The sequence below is a fragment of the Poecilia latipinna genome, unplaced genomic scaffold (genome assembly GCF_001443285.1).
Source record: "Poecilia latipinna isolate Pla-1442-1.1 unplaced genomic scaffold, P_latipinna-1.0 Scaffold4924, whole genome shotgun sequence".
Taxonomy (NCBI): domain Eukaryota; kingdom Metazoa; phylum Chordata; class Actinopteri; order Cyprinodontiformes; family Poeciliidae; genus Poecilia; species Poecilia latipinna.
In genome coordinates this window covers 1-16,689 of record NW_015117540.1, presented here as the reverse complement: position 1 = coordinate 16,689, position 16,689 = coordinate 1, and the positions used below count along the sequence as shown (strand labels likewise).

Sequence of the window (16,689 nt, the reverse complement as noted above, 5' to 3'; positions counted from 1 at the left end):
TGGCCGAAAAGCCATCTCATCCGAGCACAAAAACTTTTTCATCAAAAAATGTGAGGTTTTTTGAAATTATCTTGTTTCCATTAAGCAGATTCTGAACTCCAATTTGTGTAGTTAAATGGTCAATAGAGTCATAGTGGAACCACTGAGCAAGTCTTTCAGTCATTTTCCTGTTTCCCCTGTTTAAACTGGACATCATGTTTTCATGAGGCAAGGTCTTTAAATAGTCTGCTTTTGTCTGATACTCCTCAATAAAGGCTAGTCAAGACAACTGAGAACCTGCAATGAGACTTAGATATTGCTTTCCTCAGATGCTCTCCATCCAAGAAGGTGGAGGTTTTAATGTTTCAATGAGTATCAGTTGTTGTTTCTATTGTTTACCACTTGGTGACGCCATCCCTTAGAATCCCTCTGCTCTCTGATTGCATCTAAATTATTCATTCCCTCTTCCTGTCGCTTGCCTTGTGTTGTAGGTGGAAGAGATGGTGCAGAATCACATGACCTACTCGCTGCAGGATGTCGGTGGAGACGCCAACTGGCAACTGGTTGTAGAAGAGGGAGAGATGAAGGTGAGGCCATATTCACAGAAACTGTGACGGTATTCCAAAAAGCACAAATAAATGGGAGGTTCATTTTAAGTTTGGTATAAGGAATAAAGAAGGTTTCCCGACATGTTTGCAACGCAGGTTTACAGGAGAGAAGTGGAGGAAAATGGGATTGTGTTGGACCCTTTGAAGGCCACCCACTCTGTGAAGGGAGTCACAGGTCATGAAGTCTGCCACTACTTTTGGGACACCATGTACCGCAACGACTGGGAAAGTAAGTCTTTGAGGTCTGGAAGTCCAGTAGACTGCAGCATTTGTTACATTTTCAGCTGATGAGGCATGTTACAGGGTTTGGTGTCAAACAAACCAAGCCCTTTGAAAAACCTGTTTATCCTCCTCGCCTGTGGTGGCGCTGCTCCACGAACGACTGAAGGAAACGCCATAAAATCCTCTGAAGAAGACACTGGAAGCAAATCCCTTTTTCACAAAAAACAAACAAAAATGGAGGAGCTAATAGTTGTATGATTACTCCGTCATCTTTAGGAAAAGACAGTGAGCCATTTCTGCTGCTAGACTTTTGCGTTTGTTTTGGTTGTTTTTTACCCAGAATGCCCTGCCCATTCTGAGTAAGGCTGACTGCAGCTTTTGGAGCCGGCTCTGGTCAGTTTTGCATTCACATACGCATTTGAATTAGATGAGAGTTCACTTCAACCGAGCTGAGACCCAGGTTTTTGGGCGGAGCAGAGTTTTCTTTTTTGCTCTGTATCAGAGTTTGAGTCACGACTCAGCAGACTATCGGGTGTGAAAACACCCTAAATGAACCCTGTGTTCAGACAACCAGCTCAGGAGCTGTTTTTCATTTCATTTCAGGAAATGAAATGAAAAACATTACGTTCTTCTTTCTGCAGCTACTATTGAAAACTTCAATGTGGTGGAGAGACTTTCAGACAACGCAGCAATAATCTACCAAACACACAAGGTAAGAGCCAGAGGCTGGAATGCTTTAGGTCCCAAACCAAACATCCTGGTGTTGTAGATCTGCAGCCTGATGAGCCAACCTGTGTTGCAGCGTGTGTGGCCTGCATCCCAGAGGGACGTGCTGTACCTTTCTGCCATGAGGAAGATTTTGGCCAACAACGAGAATGACCCCGACACCTGGCTGGTGTGCAACTTCTCTGTGGATCACGACGAGGCTCAGGTCAGAACCCAGATCCGCTCCACGTCCCACAGACCACAACAACCGAGTTCTTCCTGTAACCTTCTGGTTTTCTTCCCTCGTTCAGACGAGCAGCAGATGTGTGCGTGCCAAAATCAACATCGCTATGATCTGTCAGACCCTGGTCAGTCCACCAGAGGGAGACAAAGAGATCAGCAGGGACAACATCCTGTGTAAAATCACCTATGTTGCCAATGGTAATTCTACTGCATTTTCATTTATATGGAAGACAATCGGTGCCACAATGCAGTGAATAAAAATAATCATAAAAAATCAGTAACCGGTTACTCTAATGTGCCCACTAAAATTTAATGTGAGAACATGATATGTTACATAACCTACATGAAAAAAAACTATACTATGTCATGGATGCAGAATATATTCAGTCAACTCAACTAACGTTGCTCAGCTATAGATCATTGGTTTTATTGGGTAACCAATCAGCTGCTAGCCTGTTAGTGATGCACAGTAAGAGCTTAAATAGTTTCACAGCAGATGACAAATAAATAAATATGTACTAAAAAACTTCTGTGGTGATACAGTTTATTCAATTTTTTTTGTTTCCAAATTTTGCATTTAGATTTTAGTTTGTTGGGTCCAATTCTGATGCCTTTATTTATTTAATGCAATTATTTCCAATATTTACATTTTCAACTTTAATTTAGAACACTGTATTAGTTGGCCATGACTGTTCATACCTTATTCTATATCTTTTCCAACTATAATATTTTTGTGTGTACTAGTTGTAAACATAAACTTCTAGTCTGCTAATTTTATTTCAAAAAATCAAAGCTTATATTTTGAAAAATAAAAGGTAAAAGTTTTTTAAGCTAATCACCCGATTATAGACTTTCCAGAAATAGTTTTTTTTGTCGCCTGTTTTTCATTCACACTGTTGTTCTGACTCCATCCAGTTGCATCAGTGACACCAACCAAATAATACGTTTGACGCCCTGCTGCTTACCTGGGCAGCCAGGACAGGAAACCAAAATAAAATGCCACAAGCTAAATGAAAACTAATTGCTTCCAGACAAATCTTGGAGAAATTAGTCCAACTATGCAATCTAATATAAATAGTAATAATAAACGCAAACTGTCCATTAAACAAAAGTGTTAATTGGAGAAAAATCTGTGAATGCAGCAACTTTAAGCACAACCTCTTGATGGGAACCTTTTTCCTCCCCTTTTAAAATCTTTGACATCATTTTGACTTGTTGTCAAAATGATGGGAGTAATTGGATATTATTCTATAAATAATTTAAATGTTTCCGTGTGTGTTTGTGTGTGTGCAGTGAATCCGGGGGGCTGGGCTCCAGCCTCCGTACTCAGGGCCGTAGCTAAGAGGGAGTACCCCAAGTTCCTCAAGCGCTTCACTTCCTATGTGCAAGAAAAAACCAGCGGCAAGCCCATCTTATTCTGAGACATGCAGGTAAAATGAGTTTTCTGCTGAGACGGGGTTATTTTACATTTAAAATAATATTGCAGAGTGATGCCATCACCGTTCTTTATCTTTTTTAGGATCAAAAAATGAGGTCAGATCTACGGCAGAAGGACTGGAGGGACTCTATTTCCAAACTCCATCCCTCCAAGAAAAGACGTTATTTTTCTTTTCTTTTTGTCCTGGTTTGTAGCTAAAACGTAGGGTGGGTGCATGATAGATCATAAGGCTCAAGAGAAGAGCACCACTAGTCTGGAAAAAAAAAAGAATGTTTATAAATTGACTGGACAAGACGTGATTACCATTTTTTAATAACAACACTGAGAAGACTCTCCACCCATCAGAGTGAAGGGGAAACACTCTGCAGCTGCTTCCCCTGATGTACCTAAATGTTTGGAAACTCTGGAAAGAAGTTTATAAAACAAACAAAACAAAGAAAATCTTAGTTTTTAGACTGAAATAAGTAACTATTTTTGTGTGGATAATGTCATGTTTTGAGTTGATTATTATTATTTTCCCCACATCTCGGCTGTGTAATCTCCAGAGGGCTTCCCGTTAGCGTGCGAGCCCGATGATAGAAGCTGTACGTTTCTCTAATGAAACCACCCGACATGCCGGTGTTTGAAGGAGGAACCAGGGATTATCACGACGCCTGCACATTCACCAACTGTGAATAACACCGTTCCAGTTTTGCTTTCTTCGCGACCACGCTTCGCTACGAATGTAAATAGTTGTCATGGCTTCCGCCGACGGTTTGCAAAGCTTTGACTCGAGCCCAGATGCCTTAGTGTCGCAGGAAGACGTAGAAGGTTGCTGATAGAGGAAGTGCCTCTCGGGTGCGTTCGTTTTATTCGACTCAAATCTGGTCTTGCCGTGTTTTTGACTGAACAAATGAACCCGGTGAGGAGTTACTCATGTTGTCCACAGAACGAGCCATATTCCAAGCTCTAGAATAAACGTGTCACAATCAGTGTTAGTATTTCTGGGATTTGTTACATGAAGGACTCCACTGGCACAATTTGAACAGGTCATTTAAAAAAAATTATTTGTACTGCAGCTTTTTCTTCTTGATCATGTGGAAGAATGTTACGCTCTGTAACATCAAGGCAAATTAACAGATTTCAATTTTACTTATTTTTAATACTTTCTATTCTTTCTCTGTACTGCATTACCTTGTCTGTTCTGCTACTTTTTCCTACGTTTTCTTTCCCGGTTATTCCTAAGCTTGTGAATTCAGACATTCTGTCTGAAAGACGCGATGGAGGAGTTCGCTCGGCCTGCTGCTCGTTGGAAAAATGCCAGGGTTAGGCCGTTTTAATCTGAAAGCAAACATTTTCCTGTAAATTGAGTTTTCTGTGTTTTGGTCAAACTGAATGTACTTTGACTTTTTGTAAAGTTGTTCATACTAACGCTTTGGGATCGGCCTGTAAATGTACTGTACTGTGGCATCTCTTCTGCCCTGTTTTGAAAGTGAAATAAATCCATTTATCCTTTTTTTTTTTTTTTGCTTTTTTTCCCTCAAACTCTCGTCCTCTTTACAGTTTAAGCACATTAATCTTTTTTTGTAGAAATTCTGTTTCTACATTGTAAATTTTATAGATGAAGTGATGGGTTTTGCCTAAAACACAGATTCTTATAATGAAATCAAATAGTTTATGGAGTGGACTGATTAAAACCAGATTATTCTTCATATACCACTAAATAGTTTTCTTAAAACCTCCTGCCAAATACTGAATACAAACATGTTTGTGATACTATGTCAAAGATGTTTCAGGAATATTGACCATAGATCCGTTTGACTTCATCAAATTACTTGGAAAAGGTATTTTAATTGAAGAGAAAATAATCTTGACATAGAAAAACAAAATGTATGAAAAATAAAAGCTGTTAAAGAACTTGAGCTTCTTTTGTTTTATAAAGATGAGTTCACCAAGTAGAAAGGTAGCGTTTTATTTTTTAAATATGATTACAAGTGTAAGAAATTTCTTTGAATTGGATATTCTATGTAAAGCTCCACTTGTAACGCATAAGGCCACTTCTGAGGATGGCAATACAAGAATCTGTCTGATTTATCACAACCGTCCTTTAACATTCACCACCTGCAGGAATCCAATACTTTCACATGAAAAGGTTAAAAAATAAATAAATATTGCTTTAAGTCTCTTGTTTCCCAGCAGTGACGACTAGTTAGTGGATCCGAGCGGGAGCCAAGAAGACCAGCAGTCATGGCCGCTCCGTAGTATACACAGTATACAGCAGCGAGCTTTTAGTCAGGTAGGATGGCACGGGCCGGAGCTTACAACACTGGCAGGAAAAAACACATTCAGGGTTCGAAACGTGAGCAGAAATGGCCTCACACACATCTGCAGCACCGTCTCCAGCAAGCTTTTGGCAAATGCAGACAGGTTTAAACCTGTTTAACAATCATTAAACAGGTTTTCTCACATGTCAGATTCAGTAAGCTGATTGGCCAGGATGAAAAAAAAAAAAGATGCAAATAAATAGCACACATTAGTAATGGTAACATCTCCACTGAGAAACAAACAAAAAAAAAAAAAAAAAAAAAGATTTGCAGTCAGAGAGCAACCAAACACAGGCTGTGTTTATAGCAGTTTTGGACGAAGCGTCAACGCTTAGGGACGTTTGTCTCAGTCGCTGGGAAAGCCATCTCGGGCAGGCTGGTCTTAGATCTGAGAGGGGAGAGAGAGAGACATGCAGTCAGAAATGGCCGAAAAAGGTGGTGGAGGCAGCATTGGGAACAAAAACTTAAAAAAAAACAAGCAACCCTACCTGTTGTGAGTCATGTGGCTTTTGACGAGGTGTCCTGCTGCCAGAGCGGCCATCAGAGACAGCTCCCCCGCCAGGACGGTGGCACACACTACGCGGGCCAGCTGGCGGGCGTTCTCTCCCGGCTGGTTGGGCCTGGCGACACCAAGCATCTGTAGAGGAAGAACGACAGAAACGCCTCAGAACATTTCCTGCACTGCAGGTGCACCAAGTAGCAACTGATGAGGATTTTAGTTATCGATTAATTGATTATTCTGACAATTAATCCGATTTAAAAAATTGCCGCATTCTGCAGATTGGTGGTTGGGGTGGTGGTACCTGCAGACAGGCCTGCTGTGGCGGCAGGTTGGTGCCTCCGCCCACAGTGCCCAGCTCTATGGACGGCATGGTGCAGCTGATGTACAGGTCGTCTCCGTCTGGGCCGGCAGCCTCCATCTGAGTGATGCAGCTGGAGCTCCCCACGGTCTGAGCCGGGTCCTGCACCATAGCAACAGCACCAGTGAGGAACTGGGAGGACGACTGGTCACACCAAGTCCGTCCATTAACCACTAAACTAACAGCAGCTCCGGTCTGAGCGCGCTCGGTGCTGCTCTACCTGTCCACAGGCGATGAAGATGGCGGTGACGATGTTGGCAGCATGTGCGTTGAAGCCCCCTATGCTGCCGGCCATGGCCGAGCCCACCAGGTTCTTACTGATGTTCAGATCCACCAGAGCGGCCGTGCTGCTCTTCAGAACCTGCAGCAGAACATTTACACAACACTATGAGCACAGCTAGGGACGACGGGAACTCGAGCTGACATCATTTCCTGTTGGATCCTTTACCTCCCTCACCACCTGGGCAGGGATGGTGGCTTCACACACAGCGGACTTCCCCCGACCCAGGATCCAGTTGATGGCAGCAGACTTTTTGTCAGTGCAGTAGTTACCACTGACAGACAGAACCTCCATGTCTGGGAAGTGCTGCTTGAGCCGACCCAGAGCCTGCTCCGTCCCCTGAAGGGCGCGTGCACACGCGCACACACGCACACACATACACACCTTTATCTATGGTGTTGGACACACTGGGAACTTTTTCAAGAAATGAAGGGAAAAAAACCAACTCATTTCATCCACAGTCGAGCACCGTTTTGAGTCGGTGTAGCACAAAATAAAGCGCTTGGTGAAAAATCTCAGTTCTGATTTTAAAATCACATTTTTTTTTCCCCAATTTCTTTTCTAAAAAGTAAAAATAATGATAAATTTACAAATGAGAGTATTTCTTACTTCAGTCAACCCTTCTGTGAGTTGCATGGTGGAGTGTCAGGGTGAGGCTACGAGAATTTTAGTCATAATACCACAAAAAAAAAAAAAAATCCTTTCCAAATATTAAACAATAATAAAACCAAACATTTGATCAATCGCTCAGCTCTACATAAAATACTTTAAGGTTTTGAAAGGTGTTGAAAATGTTCAATGCTGCCAACAAGGAGAGCTTGGCTGTCTGGCTGTACCTTAGAGAGCATGTTCATCCCCATGGCGTCGCCCGTCTGCGACTGGAAGCGAATGTAAAGGTTTCTTCCTGCCACACAGGCCAGCAGCTTCTCCAGACGGGCAAACCTGCAAACACAAACGTCTAGTTTTGATCTTTCTGCCTCTCAGGTGAAACAAAAAATAAAAAAAAATCACCGCCGCGGTCGTTTCCCACCTGCTGGTCTCGTCGAAGGCTTCCTTGACCAAGCCGAACCCATCCGTCGTCTCCAGCCACATTTTGACCTCTGCGGCCCGGCACGCCGAAGGCAGCCTCACCACAGGACCCCTGGTCATGCTGTCGGCCAGGATCCTGCTGCTGCAGCCCCCGCTCAGCTGGACGGGGGAAGAAGAAGAAGAGCGCTAACGGTTAGCGACGGAGTGCACCGGACATGACTGGAGCAGGAGCCAGTGTACCTACAGAAACCGCTCTGCATCCTCTGTTGGTGCTGGCCACGAGGCAGCCCTCCGTGGTCGCCATGGGGACATGAAACTGCTGGCCGTCCAACAGCAGCGGGCCGGCCACGCCCACTGGCACTGGCATGTAGCCGATGACGTTCTCGCAGCAAGCGCCCATCACCTACAGCGACACAAAATGAAACACAAAGCAGCGGATGAGGAGCTGAAACGGTTTCTATGGCAACATAAAAACAGGATAACTTAAAGGGGAAGTGTTACGTGAAATCAATTTTATGAGTTTTACATTGTTATGTTGTTCCCTCATCAAAAACATTCCTGGAGTGTTGCTTTGATTCTTTCATGCATGTTTGAGAAATCCTTTAATTTCCATGGCAACCATTCAGTTGTGCAAAGCACCTGGGTGGACCTAGCCCCGCCTCCAAGGATGAAGCTCCTCCCCTACTCAGCTCCTTCAGACTAGCCAGCAGCAATTAGCAAACTACAAAGTCAAATTTCTTATAAGTGATATTTGATATATAACGGCATTTATTTATATATTATTAATAATACTGCCCCTTTAAAGTACGAGGGAACCGGTAAATACCTTTGAATAGTCGTAGCCTTTGTAAGGCAGACCAGACAAAGCGGAGCTGACAGGAAGTTTCAGCGCCAGCATCTCTCTCCTGATGGCCACGCCCCTTTCTGGAGTCTCCAGCAGCGCTTCCAGTTTGTAGTTCAGGATCTTCCTAGCGGTCACCAGGTTGATCACCTCTGAATCCGTCAGCATTTCTGGACCCCTCTAGAAAAAAGAAATATTTTAAAAAGCATCAGAAACCATTTCCACACCATCAAAAACTACCTGAGCTGTCTGTGTGGTCTGGTGAGTCACCTGGGGGTCAGAGAGGACGGCCATGCATTCCTCCAGTGAGCGAGGTTCTGCTCCACAGCCTGCAGGAGCTCTGCACGTCTCCAGGCGAGGTGAAGCACAGCCGCCGAATGATCCTAAAATGATCAAGAATATTCTAATGAGATTCATGTTTTTATCATTTTAACACAGACAGGAAGAAGATCCATCTAATCAAAGCCACAGAGTGTTAAATCTGGGAGGAATCTCCCAAAACAAAAAGATACCTTTACAGGTAATGTCAGCCTCAGGCAACGGTTTAACGTCTGAGACCGCCGAGGAAGCAACCCCGGTTGCTAAGACACCAGCGGAGCTTTTCCTGGCAGCTGATTGGTCCCTCCTGCAGCAGCTGTCGGCTGCCCGTGGCTTCTGAACCAGAGAGGCGCCGCTAATGGGACTCCTGAGAGACAGGGAGGACTCGGTGTCCGCTTGCTCAAAGAAGACGTACTTGATGGCGAGAAGCAGCGCCAGGCCAAGGGTTATCACATGTTCCAGCTCCATGCTGGAGGGACGAGACGGACAACAAACATGAGCGGAGCGGGACAAACGGGATGTACAGAAAGACGCTTCACCTGCAAAGTTCAAGCATTTTCAAAATACCATTTCAAACTTTTCCTGCACCAAACTGGAGATAGAAATGATACAAATGACAGTTTCAATTCACTATTATATCGTTTATTAATGTTAACTTTCTTTGAGATGATATTCTACATCCTGCAGCAAGGACAAGGGAAACTAAAATGTAGGAACATTTTATGTGTTTTAAATGTCTTATAACCTCCTGATAACAAGTATAAGATGATCAAAAGCTCATTTTGTGTTTACCTGGTGAGTTTCAGGGGCCACACGGTCCCAGCTGATTCCAGTCTCTCAGCTACGGGTCCCTCTGCTGTGCGATTGCGACCCGAACGCTCAGCTGTTAACCGAGTGTGGGCGTGGACCAGGGCCAAACCGAGAGACTGAAAGACGGGAAAGAGAAACGGACTGACGCTTGCTTCATTGTTCCAACTTCACACGAGGAAAGTAAAACTAAACCTCCTTTAGGCAGCAGCAAAAAACTGGAAAGGTTGTTTTGTTTCTTTGTTCTCACCATGATGATTTTAACTCTTTGGGTCACAGGGTTGGGCTTGTTGTCTTCTTCCTCTGCCAGAACATTAGCCAAGTGGCTCATCTGCCAGATGGGACGGCCTTCCCGACTTTCCCTGGACAGCTTTAAAGCAGAAGAATCCACTGATGTGTATCAGTAACTCACTGATACACATCACTGGACTGGACGTTACACATCGAGTCTGGGAATAACGGTAGCTGGTAAAATGGCACAATCATGCCAAGAATCTGAAAAATGGATGCGATGTTTTGCTATTAGATGTCAACACTACGGCAGCGAAAATAACAAGGTCCAAGTGAATCACATTTCACAGGAGAGGAAAAAGCTTTAACTTAAAAAAAAATGTGAGAAAGCAGGAAGTAGGTTATGCTGGCTTGACAATTTTACCGTGTAGATGTGCTGAGGAATTCGGTATGTTTTGGTTCAGTTAACACTAAAATAAGGCAACAAACACACCTAGACTCTGACAGACCATCAGTAGAGCAGGTGTTTAAATTAGCTGATCTACCAACCCCAGTGTTTAGTTGGCCAATTAGCAAAACTAACGCTGAGTCCGAAAACTGGGACGGGCCTGATGGCCCCGGGTTTTTATGGGCTCCCTTTGTCCGGGAAACGTCTGCGTGTTTTTTGGTGTCCATTCCTGATACACTTGAACATAATCTCTGCTATCAGCTAGCGGAGCTGTTGTCAGTCAGTTGCCATGACAACTAAACGTGGTTTTGAGTTGTTTTTTTGGCATTAATTCCCTGCACACTGCAACGGTTGTGATTTCTAAAAGTTTAATAAGCGACAAAAACTGGACTAATTTTCCTTGTTGTTCGCAGTATGTGGAGATGTTCATAAGTGTCATCAAATGGGATGAAATATTTCATAAAGCACAGGAGTCATAGTTTGATTATTATTAGCGATAATTATGTAAAATTAAGTTATTGTCCAATATTAAAAAAAGAAAAATTCACCTAGAAACGACAGAAACCAAACTATTTATGGATTTATTTCTAGGCAGTATAAATATTTTACATATTGAAACCTAGCAATTTTCTCCACTTTAATCTAAGCCTCATTTTCTAAAACTTGGTTAAGAAATAAGAGCGCTACGACAGATTCCTGCTCAAAGGAACAGTTTAGTTTTGTTGTTGTGGCTCAAAGCAGAGTAATGACTCCTGCAGGAGTACGTCTCTAGCCATAGCGGCTAACCGGCGCTGTCCAATCCACCAATATACATCAATGATAGCAACTATTCTCTACATTAGACTGAGCTTGCTTCAACAGGATGTTTTGGGTTCAACCTTACCTCGAGGACTAGAGAGACGCACGCTGGGAAGAACGTCATGAAAACAAAGTAATTGGCCAGAACAGACATGCAGCCAAAACAGCACATGATCTCCAACTGAGGAACGCCTGGAGAGCAAATCAGGTCCTGATTAAAATCTGTTTGACACCAGCAAATGTTTTGGGTTGTTAAAACAAAACAAAAGTCGTTCTCACCCGACATGGTGCCGATTCCTATAACCAGACACTCGACGAGAGCATCCAGGGTGAACGTGGGGCCGAGGATAGCCATGCCCTTGGATATGTTCTCCCTCACCTCCTCCTACACAGAATCACGACCAGATTGTTACGGCTGAACGGTTCAAGGTGCAAGTTCAGACGCATCGACAGGCGTGAAACACTACCTGGGAGTTGGAGCTGAGGGCAAATTTAGCTAAAGTGCAGGCTTTGGACAGGTCAATGAGCAGGAGAAAGAACGGCAGAGCTTCACTGCAGGAAAACAGGACAGGGTGAGATTTCTACAGCAATAATAACTAAAACAACTGAGCAGCAGCCTTTGTATCAATGTCTTAAAGAGTTTGAAAAAAAAAAAACACCATTAGATTGGGCAGAGATCAGAACTGGCCAATCAAATGAAGTTCATTCCGACGGGAGCGTCTGATTAGTTTGACAGATTGTTAAGGCCACACTAAGAAAAGTTTAAAAGTAAAGAAATAAAATTACGAGAATAAAGCCATAATGTTTCAAGAATAAGGTCGCAATGATACGAGAAGGAAATCAAAATACTATGAGTTTATACTTATTAAGACTTTATTTTACTCATTTTATTTTCTTAAATTATAAATAATGCTCCGTCTTTGATTGGAACTGAATTACACCCCTTATCGTTTTTCAATCAGAAACACAAGGCAATCTTTCTCTAAAATACTAGTAAGTATTATAATTCTAAATAAAATCCTAAGAACTTGACGCCATCGTCATATTAAAACAGGAAAACTTTAAATTTGAGACGCTTTGCTCTCTGTCCAATATGACTAAACTTGTGCAACGTTTAAAAGTATCATTTCCCTTCCATTCTGCAACAATCTGCTGCTTCGTGTTCATCCAGTAGACAAAATACAGATAAATTTAACCTAAAGTTTGTGATTCCTTCATGACTAAAGTGAGACAATTATCAGGCGTATGAAAACTTTCCTAAAGCACAACCCAAAACAACACTTACTTAAGACCGGTTAGTTCTTTCCCGAAGAAGTGGATGACCACTGTACTGAAAACAAAGCTGGAAAACACTGTAAACAATCCAGCAATACCTGCAGAAACAAACAAAACCAAATGTGTTTAGATATTTTTGGATGTTCATTTGTTTTCCCAAACGACTGTTGTGCTAGCGTTGGGATGCGTAACAAGCACAAGCCGGTCATTCAGCTCAATTCAAAAATACTTCATTTATCCCCCAGGTGAATATTGTCATAACTCAAATCGTCCAAGTGTCTTTAAAGAGTCGTTGTGTAACGGTGATGCTATGGGCAGGAAGGATCTCCAGTAGCTGTCAGTATTTGACGCTAATAAGTTGCTTCCAATTGTAAAAACAATATCTTGTTGCCTCAGTTACACATCATAATAACTGTTTAAAAGTAGAAAGAAAAAAAGAGAGCAAAAATCTTTCCAGCTCCCCAGCATCCAAAATCCAAATCCAAAGCTGTTTAAATATGTATATATATATATATATATATATATATATATATATATATATATATATATTTTTTTTTTTTTTTTAAAATCTACAAAAAGATCTACCCCAACATGGAGCGGTGTAATTTTAGAAAATGGTCACAGTCTGTCATCATACTGACCCAGAATATATTTGGATCCCAGCTGCAGGAGGTTCTTAAACTGGAAGTAGATATAAATAATAGCCATGCAGCGAGTGATGGTTAAAACGATTATATCACTACTGGGGGCCTCCTGAAAGAAAACAGGACATATAACCTCTTGTTAGCGTGAAGGAAAACAACTTTCTGTCCTTCCAAATGCTCCGTTCACAGCCGTCTCACCTCTTTAACCTTTGGACAGTTGTTCCAGCTGCACATCTGACTGCTGGTCGATGAGCTGTTCATGTTCATGAGGCAGACGGTGACGGCCAGGGTCCCCACTATCACCTCCCAGGGGTGGGAGGCCACCAGCAGGCCGTGGAGGCGGAAAAGACGGGCCAGCATCGTGGATGTCGAGATGCCTGCTTACTGGAGCTTCATCTGTAAGGCGACAATATCACACCTGAAACCAAATGACGGAGGTTAATTAGAAGGTTTAAAACGCCCAAAAATGGCCGACTAACGCAGCTGAGGAACTTTTCTTTTCACTGTACACACGCCTCTTTATTTAGCCAAAAAGCAAACTGTATCTACTTTCTCTAAATCTGAGAGATACTGGCAGTGCCTACTGTTAGCCTTAGCAACATTAGCTGTCACACCCGAACTTATCTAACATAGCCTCTTACCAGAGGAAGCTTATCCTACAGCCTTAAACGTTAATAAAACTTCCTGTTCAGTGCCACTAGAGCTCCTACGTACCTCAAATGGTGAGTTTTGCCGCGGTCAGAGGGTCTCTTTCATATTTGTGACAGCTCTGCTGCTAGACTGATGTAACTAAAATCAACATGGCGACGCGGAACTCCTGACCTCATTCTGTCGTCACCGCGGAGACGTGAAGGGGCGGCGCCGAAGGACAGGAAGTACGTCAACAATTTTTCGATTTTATTTATTTATTTATTTGTTTGTTTATTTTCACCTTTAAAACAGTTTTTAGTTGCAATTTGTTTTATCGAGAGAAAAAAAAACATCAAAGGTACTGTTTTTTCCTTTGTATTTTGCATTATTTTTACGCAAAAGTCTATCAACGCGCCACTCCGAGTAGTAATACTGCGTTGTTCTGTAAAAGGAAGACACAAAACAAGGAAAAGTGCAAGTAGCTATTTGATTTGTTTTAATGCAAATTAATAGACTGAAAATAAAGCCTTTTTGTAGGCCAAAAACAGATAAAGTACACATTGAATTTGGTTTGTTTTTCTTTCATACGTGATATAATAAAAACAAAACTCCCCAGTGAGAAAAACGAAAAATTGTCACATTTCTTATATTCCTTCACACGCATCAGAATTTTTTTTATTGTTTTGCAGTATGACTGACTGTTGTTTCTGCCTCGAAGGTGTTGTGTCACGTACTTTTTTCACAAAAAAGCGAGTGGGAAAGATTGGTTAAGAAATGTTGAATAAAGATGAATGTAAAAAAATGTTTACATTTTGTTGTTCGTTTGTTGGTCATTACTGGTTTCTAATATGAAAATTCAATTACCAAAACATGCATTGATCCTAATTTTGGTTTGAGATTATGATTTATAAATTTGGCTGAATTTTGACATGTACTCATTAAGATTTTACTTAAAGTAGGAAAAATTACACATAATTTCTGAAAACGTTTTTTGACATGCTATAGGCTACGTATTGATTTACAAATTAAACTGATCAAATTATAGAAATAAAAGGGCCACTGGCCCTTACACAATTTTGTTCTTATATCTAGTTTTCCTGAAAGACAAATAAGTCAATTTCAGTAGATTTAATTCACTGTCAGCTGATGCTGGGGGGAAAAATTGCAAGAAGTTCTTATTTTATGCATTTATTTTAATTTTTATATATTTAGCTCATTTGCACAAACATTAATATTTCTCATTTCTTATAACTTTAGTTTTGAAAAATTGCATTTACATTATGTTGGCCACTAGAGGGTTCACAGTCCCTCTGCAGCCACATTCACAAGTTCTGTGCAGTGATAGTTATTCAGATAAATATGATTTAAATTATGAAATTACATTGATCAGCGTCGCCTGATTGCTACATCAGTTTCAGGACACAGTTTTACTGATTCTGCTTGACAGAGGGAGTCTCCTGGAAGAAAAGAATATGTCTTTTCACAAAAAAAAAAAAAAAAAAAAAAAAACAAGATTCCAGTGTTTTATGATTGCCAGAAGTATTATTATCTGCCAATAGTCTCTTGTGCTACAAATCCTTCCAAAACAAAGAAAAAAATAACTTTTTGTTAGTTCTTTAGAATGAAAACGATTTCATACTTTTACTTGGCATTGCATATGAAGTGCAATATGTATTAGACTGGCTGTAAATAAGATGCTAAAATTAAAATCGACACACCTTTAATTTTTTTATCTAAACACCTGCTTTTCTGATAATCTGTTGATGGTTGCCCTTTTCTTTTCTTTTTTAACTGAACCAAAGTACACCAAATTCTGCAGCACAGCTACATGTTAAAGTTGTCAAAGTCAAGCTAGCATAACTGACCTAATCTCTTCTCAGTATTTTCCTTAACACTTTTAACAGACCTGTGAAATGTGATACACTTGGCCTAGGATGTCGCTGTGATGTTGACAACTACTAGCAAAACACCACACCCCTTTTCTTTTGTCACATTTAAGATTTAGCACATTATGTTGACAACTTTTAGTTTTTTTATCAAAAAGGGAAGTTTAAGTTTTACACCCGGTCTTAAAAATAGACGGTGTGTCTGTTTCACGTACTAAAACTGGGATCTAATTAGCATGACAGCTAAAAGATTTCTACTTTTAGAAATTCCAGGAACCACAAGCAAACCGGCAGTTTGGGAGCAAAGTGCTCTGTCAGGAACGTATGAAAGAATAAGATCCTAAAGTATGACAAAACTTGATTATTATTTAATCACCGAAGCAACAGTTACCCTGTTCGGCAAGACATCAATAGTTTTATTTTTGAATGTTCTTAAAGAACACCATTAAGTGACAGAGTTCATCCGGCTTTGCAGAGCCGGATGAATTTACAAATTGACTCATTGTAAGTTTGGTAACAGCACTGAAAAGAAACCTCTGGTTATTCTTGTTCTCTTTTCATTTTTTTTTTCCAGTTTTACCTCCTTTTTCAAGCGAGGGCTCCGTTGTTTAATGCCACTCACAATGAGAAAGTAAAACTATGAAGAAGAAAATTATATCTTTGAAAAGGTAGAGATTGAATTGCTGCCCTCTGGTGTGTTTTTCTGTGATTCTGAGGGAGGTAAAAGCAGAACAGGTTATTCCAGAGGTTCCCAAACTGTGGAGTGCGCCCCCTAGGGGGGGCGCTGTGTCATTGCAAGGGGGGCGCGGGAAGCCGTCTGGATGAAAAAAAAAAACAAAACATGAACACTGTATGCGCTGGGTTTTTACCTTAGAATGGCCAACTCTCTGTTATTCCTATGTCAATTTGATACAGTAGAGGCTTCCACACTTCCCATATCTGTGTCCTCTGTCACTTTTATCAGCAGTTAAAACTGTTTAATCCGTTGTTAACATGTTGTAACCTGTTTTACCGAGCCGCCTTTAAACGCAACATGAGCGCTACGACCCTTGCGCTGGGTTTCCACCTGCTGCTGTACAGAGCTATGTAGGTTTGTGTTAGAATCACGGCAGCAAACCAGCAAAATGCAAAGAACTTTTCCTCC

The 16,689-nt window shown here is 41.5% G+C and overlaps 2 protein-coding genes across 3 annotated transcripts; one reads left to right on the top strand and one right to left on the bottom strand.

The window, feature by feature from the left end:
* Positions 1–447: 447 nt before the first annotated feature.
* Positions 448–4,688, top strand: LOC106943152 (collagen type IV alpha-3-binding protein-like). Its single transcript, XM_015026498.1, has 7 exons — positions 448–566; positions 684–816; positions 1,451–1,521; positions 1,612–1,740; positions 1,826–1,955; positions 3,051–3,187; positions 3,277–4,688. The coding sequence occupies exons 1-6, from the start codon at positions 480–482 to the stop codon at positions 3,176–3,178; spliced, it is 678 nt and encodes a 225-aa protein (XP_014881984.1). The 5' UTR covers positions 448–479; the 3' UTR covers positions 3,179–3,187; positions 3,277–4,688.
* A 442-nt stretch (positions 4,689–5,130) lies between these two features.
* On the bottom strand, positions 5,131–13,859 carry LOC106943151 (3-hydroxy-3-methylglutaryl-coenzyme A reductase-like). 2 transcript variants are annotated; one of them, XM_015026497.1, is made up of 20 exons: positions 13,744–13,859; positions 13,228–13,425; positions 13,027–13,138; positions 12,396–12,483; positions 11,578–11,662; positions 11,390–11,495; positions 11,196–11,302; positions 9,884–10,003; positions 9,619–9,752; positions 9,021–9,295; positions 8,779–8,891; positions 8,494–8,688; positions 7,912–8,070; positions 7,669–7,826; positions 7,475–7,580; positions 6,807–6,977; positions 6,579–6,719; positions 6,302–6,460; positions 5,987–6,135; positions 5,131–5,886 (listed from the first exon to the last, which is right to left on the bottom strand). In XM_015026497.1, the coding sequence occupies exons 2-20, from the start codon at positions 13,387–13,389 to the stop codon at positions 5,823–5,825; spliced, it is 2,604 nt and encodes an 867-aa protein (XP_014881983.1). In that variant the 5' UTR covers positions 13,390–13,425; positions 13,744–13,859; the 3' UTR covers positions 5,131–5,822. The 2 variants fall into 2 exon arrangements, with proteins under 2 accessions (XP_014881983.1, XP_014881982.1); XM_015026496.1 differs by having other exon boundaries at positions 13,228–13,447; positions 13,744–13,858.
* Between the last annotated feature and the right edge of the window lie 2,830 nt (positions 13,860–16,689).

What these genes read in the sequence shown, in the direction of transcription:
- LOC106943151 (XM_015026497.1), bottom strand. Translation starts at nt 13,389, where the DNA reads ATGCTGGCCCGTCTTTTCCGCCTCCACGGCCTGCTGGTGGCCTCCCAC. An exon ending in GCGTCTCTCTAGTCCTCGAG is followed by an intron (nt 10,004 to 11,195) that starts GTAAGGTTGAAC and finishes TCTGCTTTAAAG; the next exon opens with CTGTCCAGGGAAAGTCGGGA. An exon ending in TGGCCCCTGAAACTCACCAG is followed by an intron (nt 9,296 to 9,618) that starts GTAAACACAAAA and finishes TCGTCCCTCCAG; the next exon opens with CATGGAGCTGGAACATGTGA.
- LOC106943152 (XM_015026498.1), top strand. Translation starts at nt 480, where the DNA reads ATGGTGCAGAATCACATGACCTACTCGCTGCAGGATGTCGGTGGAGAC. An exon ending in TAATCTACCAAACACACAAG is followed by an intron (nt 1,522 to 1,611) that starts GTAAGAGCCAGA and finishes CCTGTGTTGCAG; the next exon opens with CGTGTGTGGCCTGCATCCCA. An exon ending in AATCACCTATGTTGCCAATG is followed by an intron (nt 1,956 to 3,050) that starts GTAATTCTACTG and finishes GTGTGTGTGCAG; the next exon opens with TGAATCCGGGGGGCTGGGCT.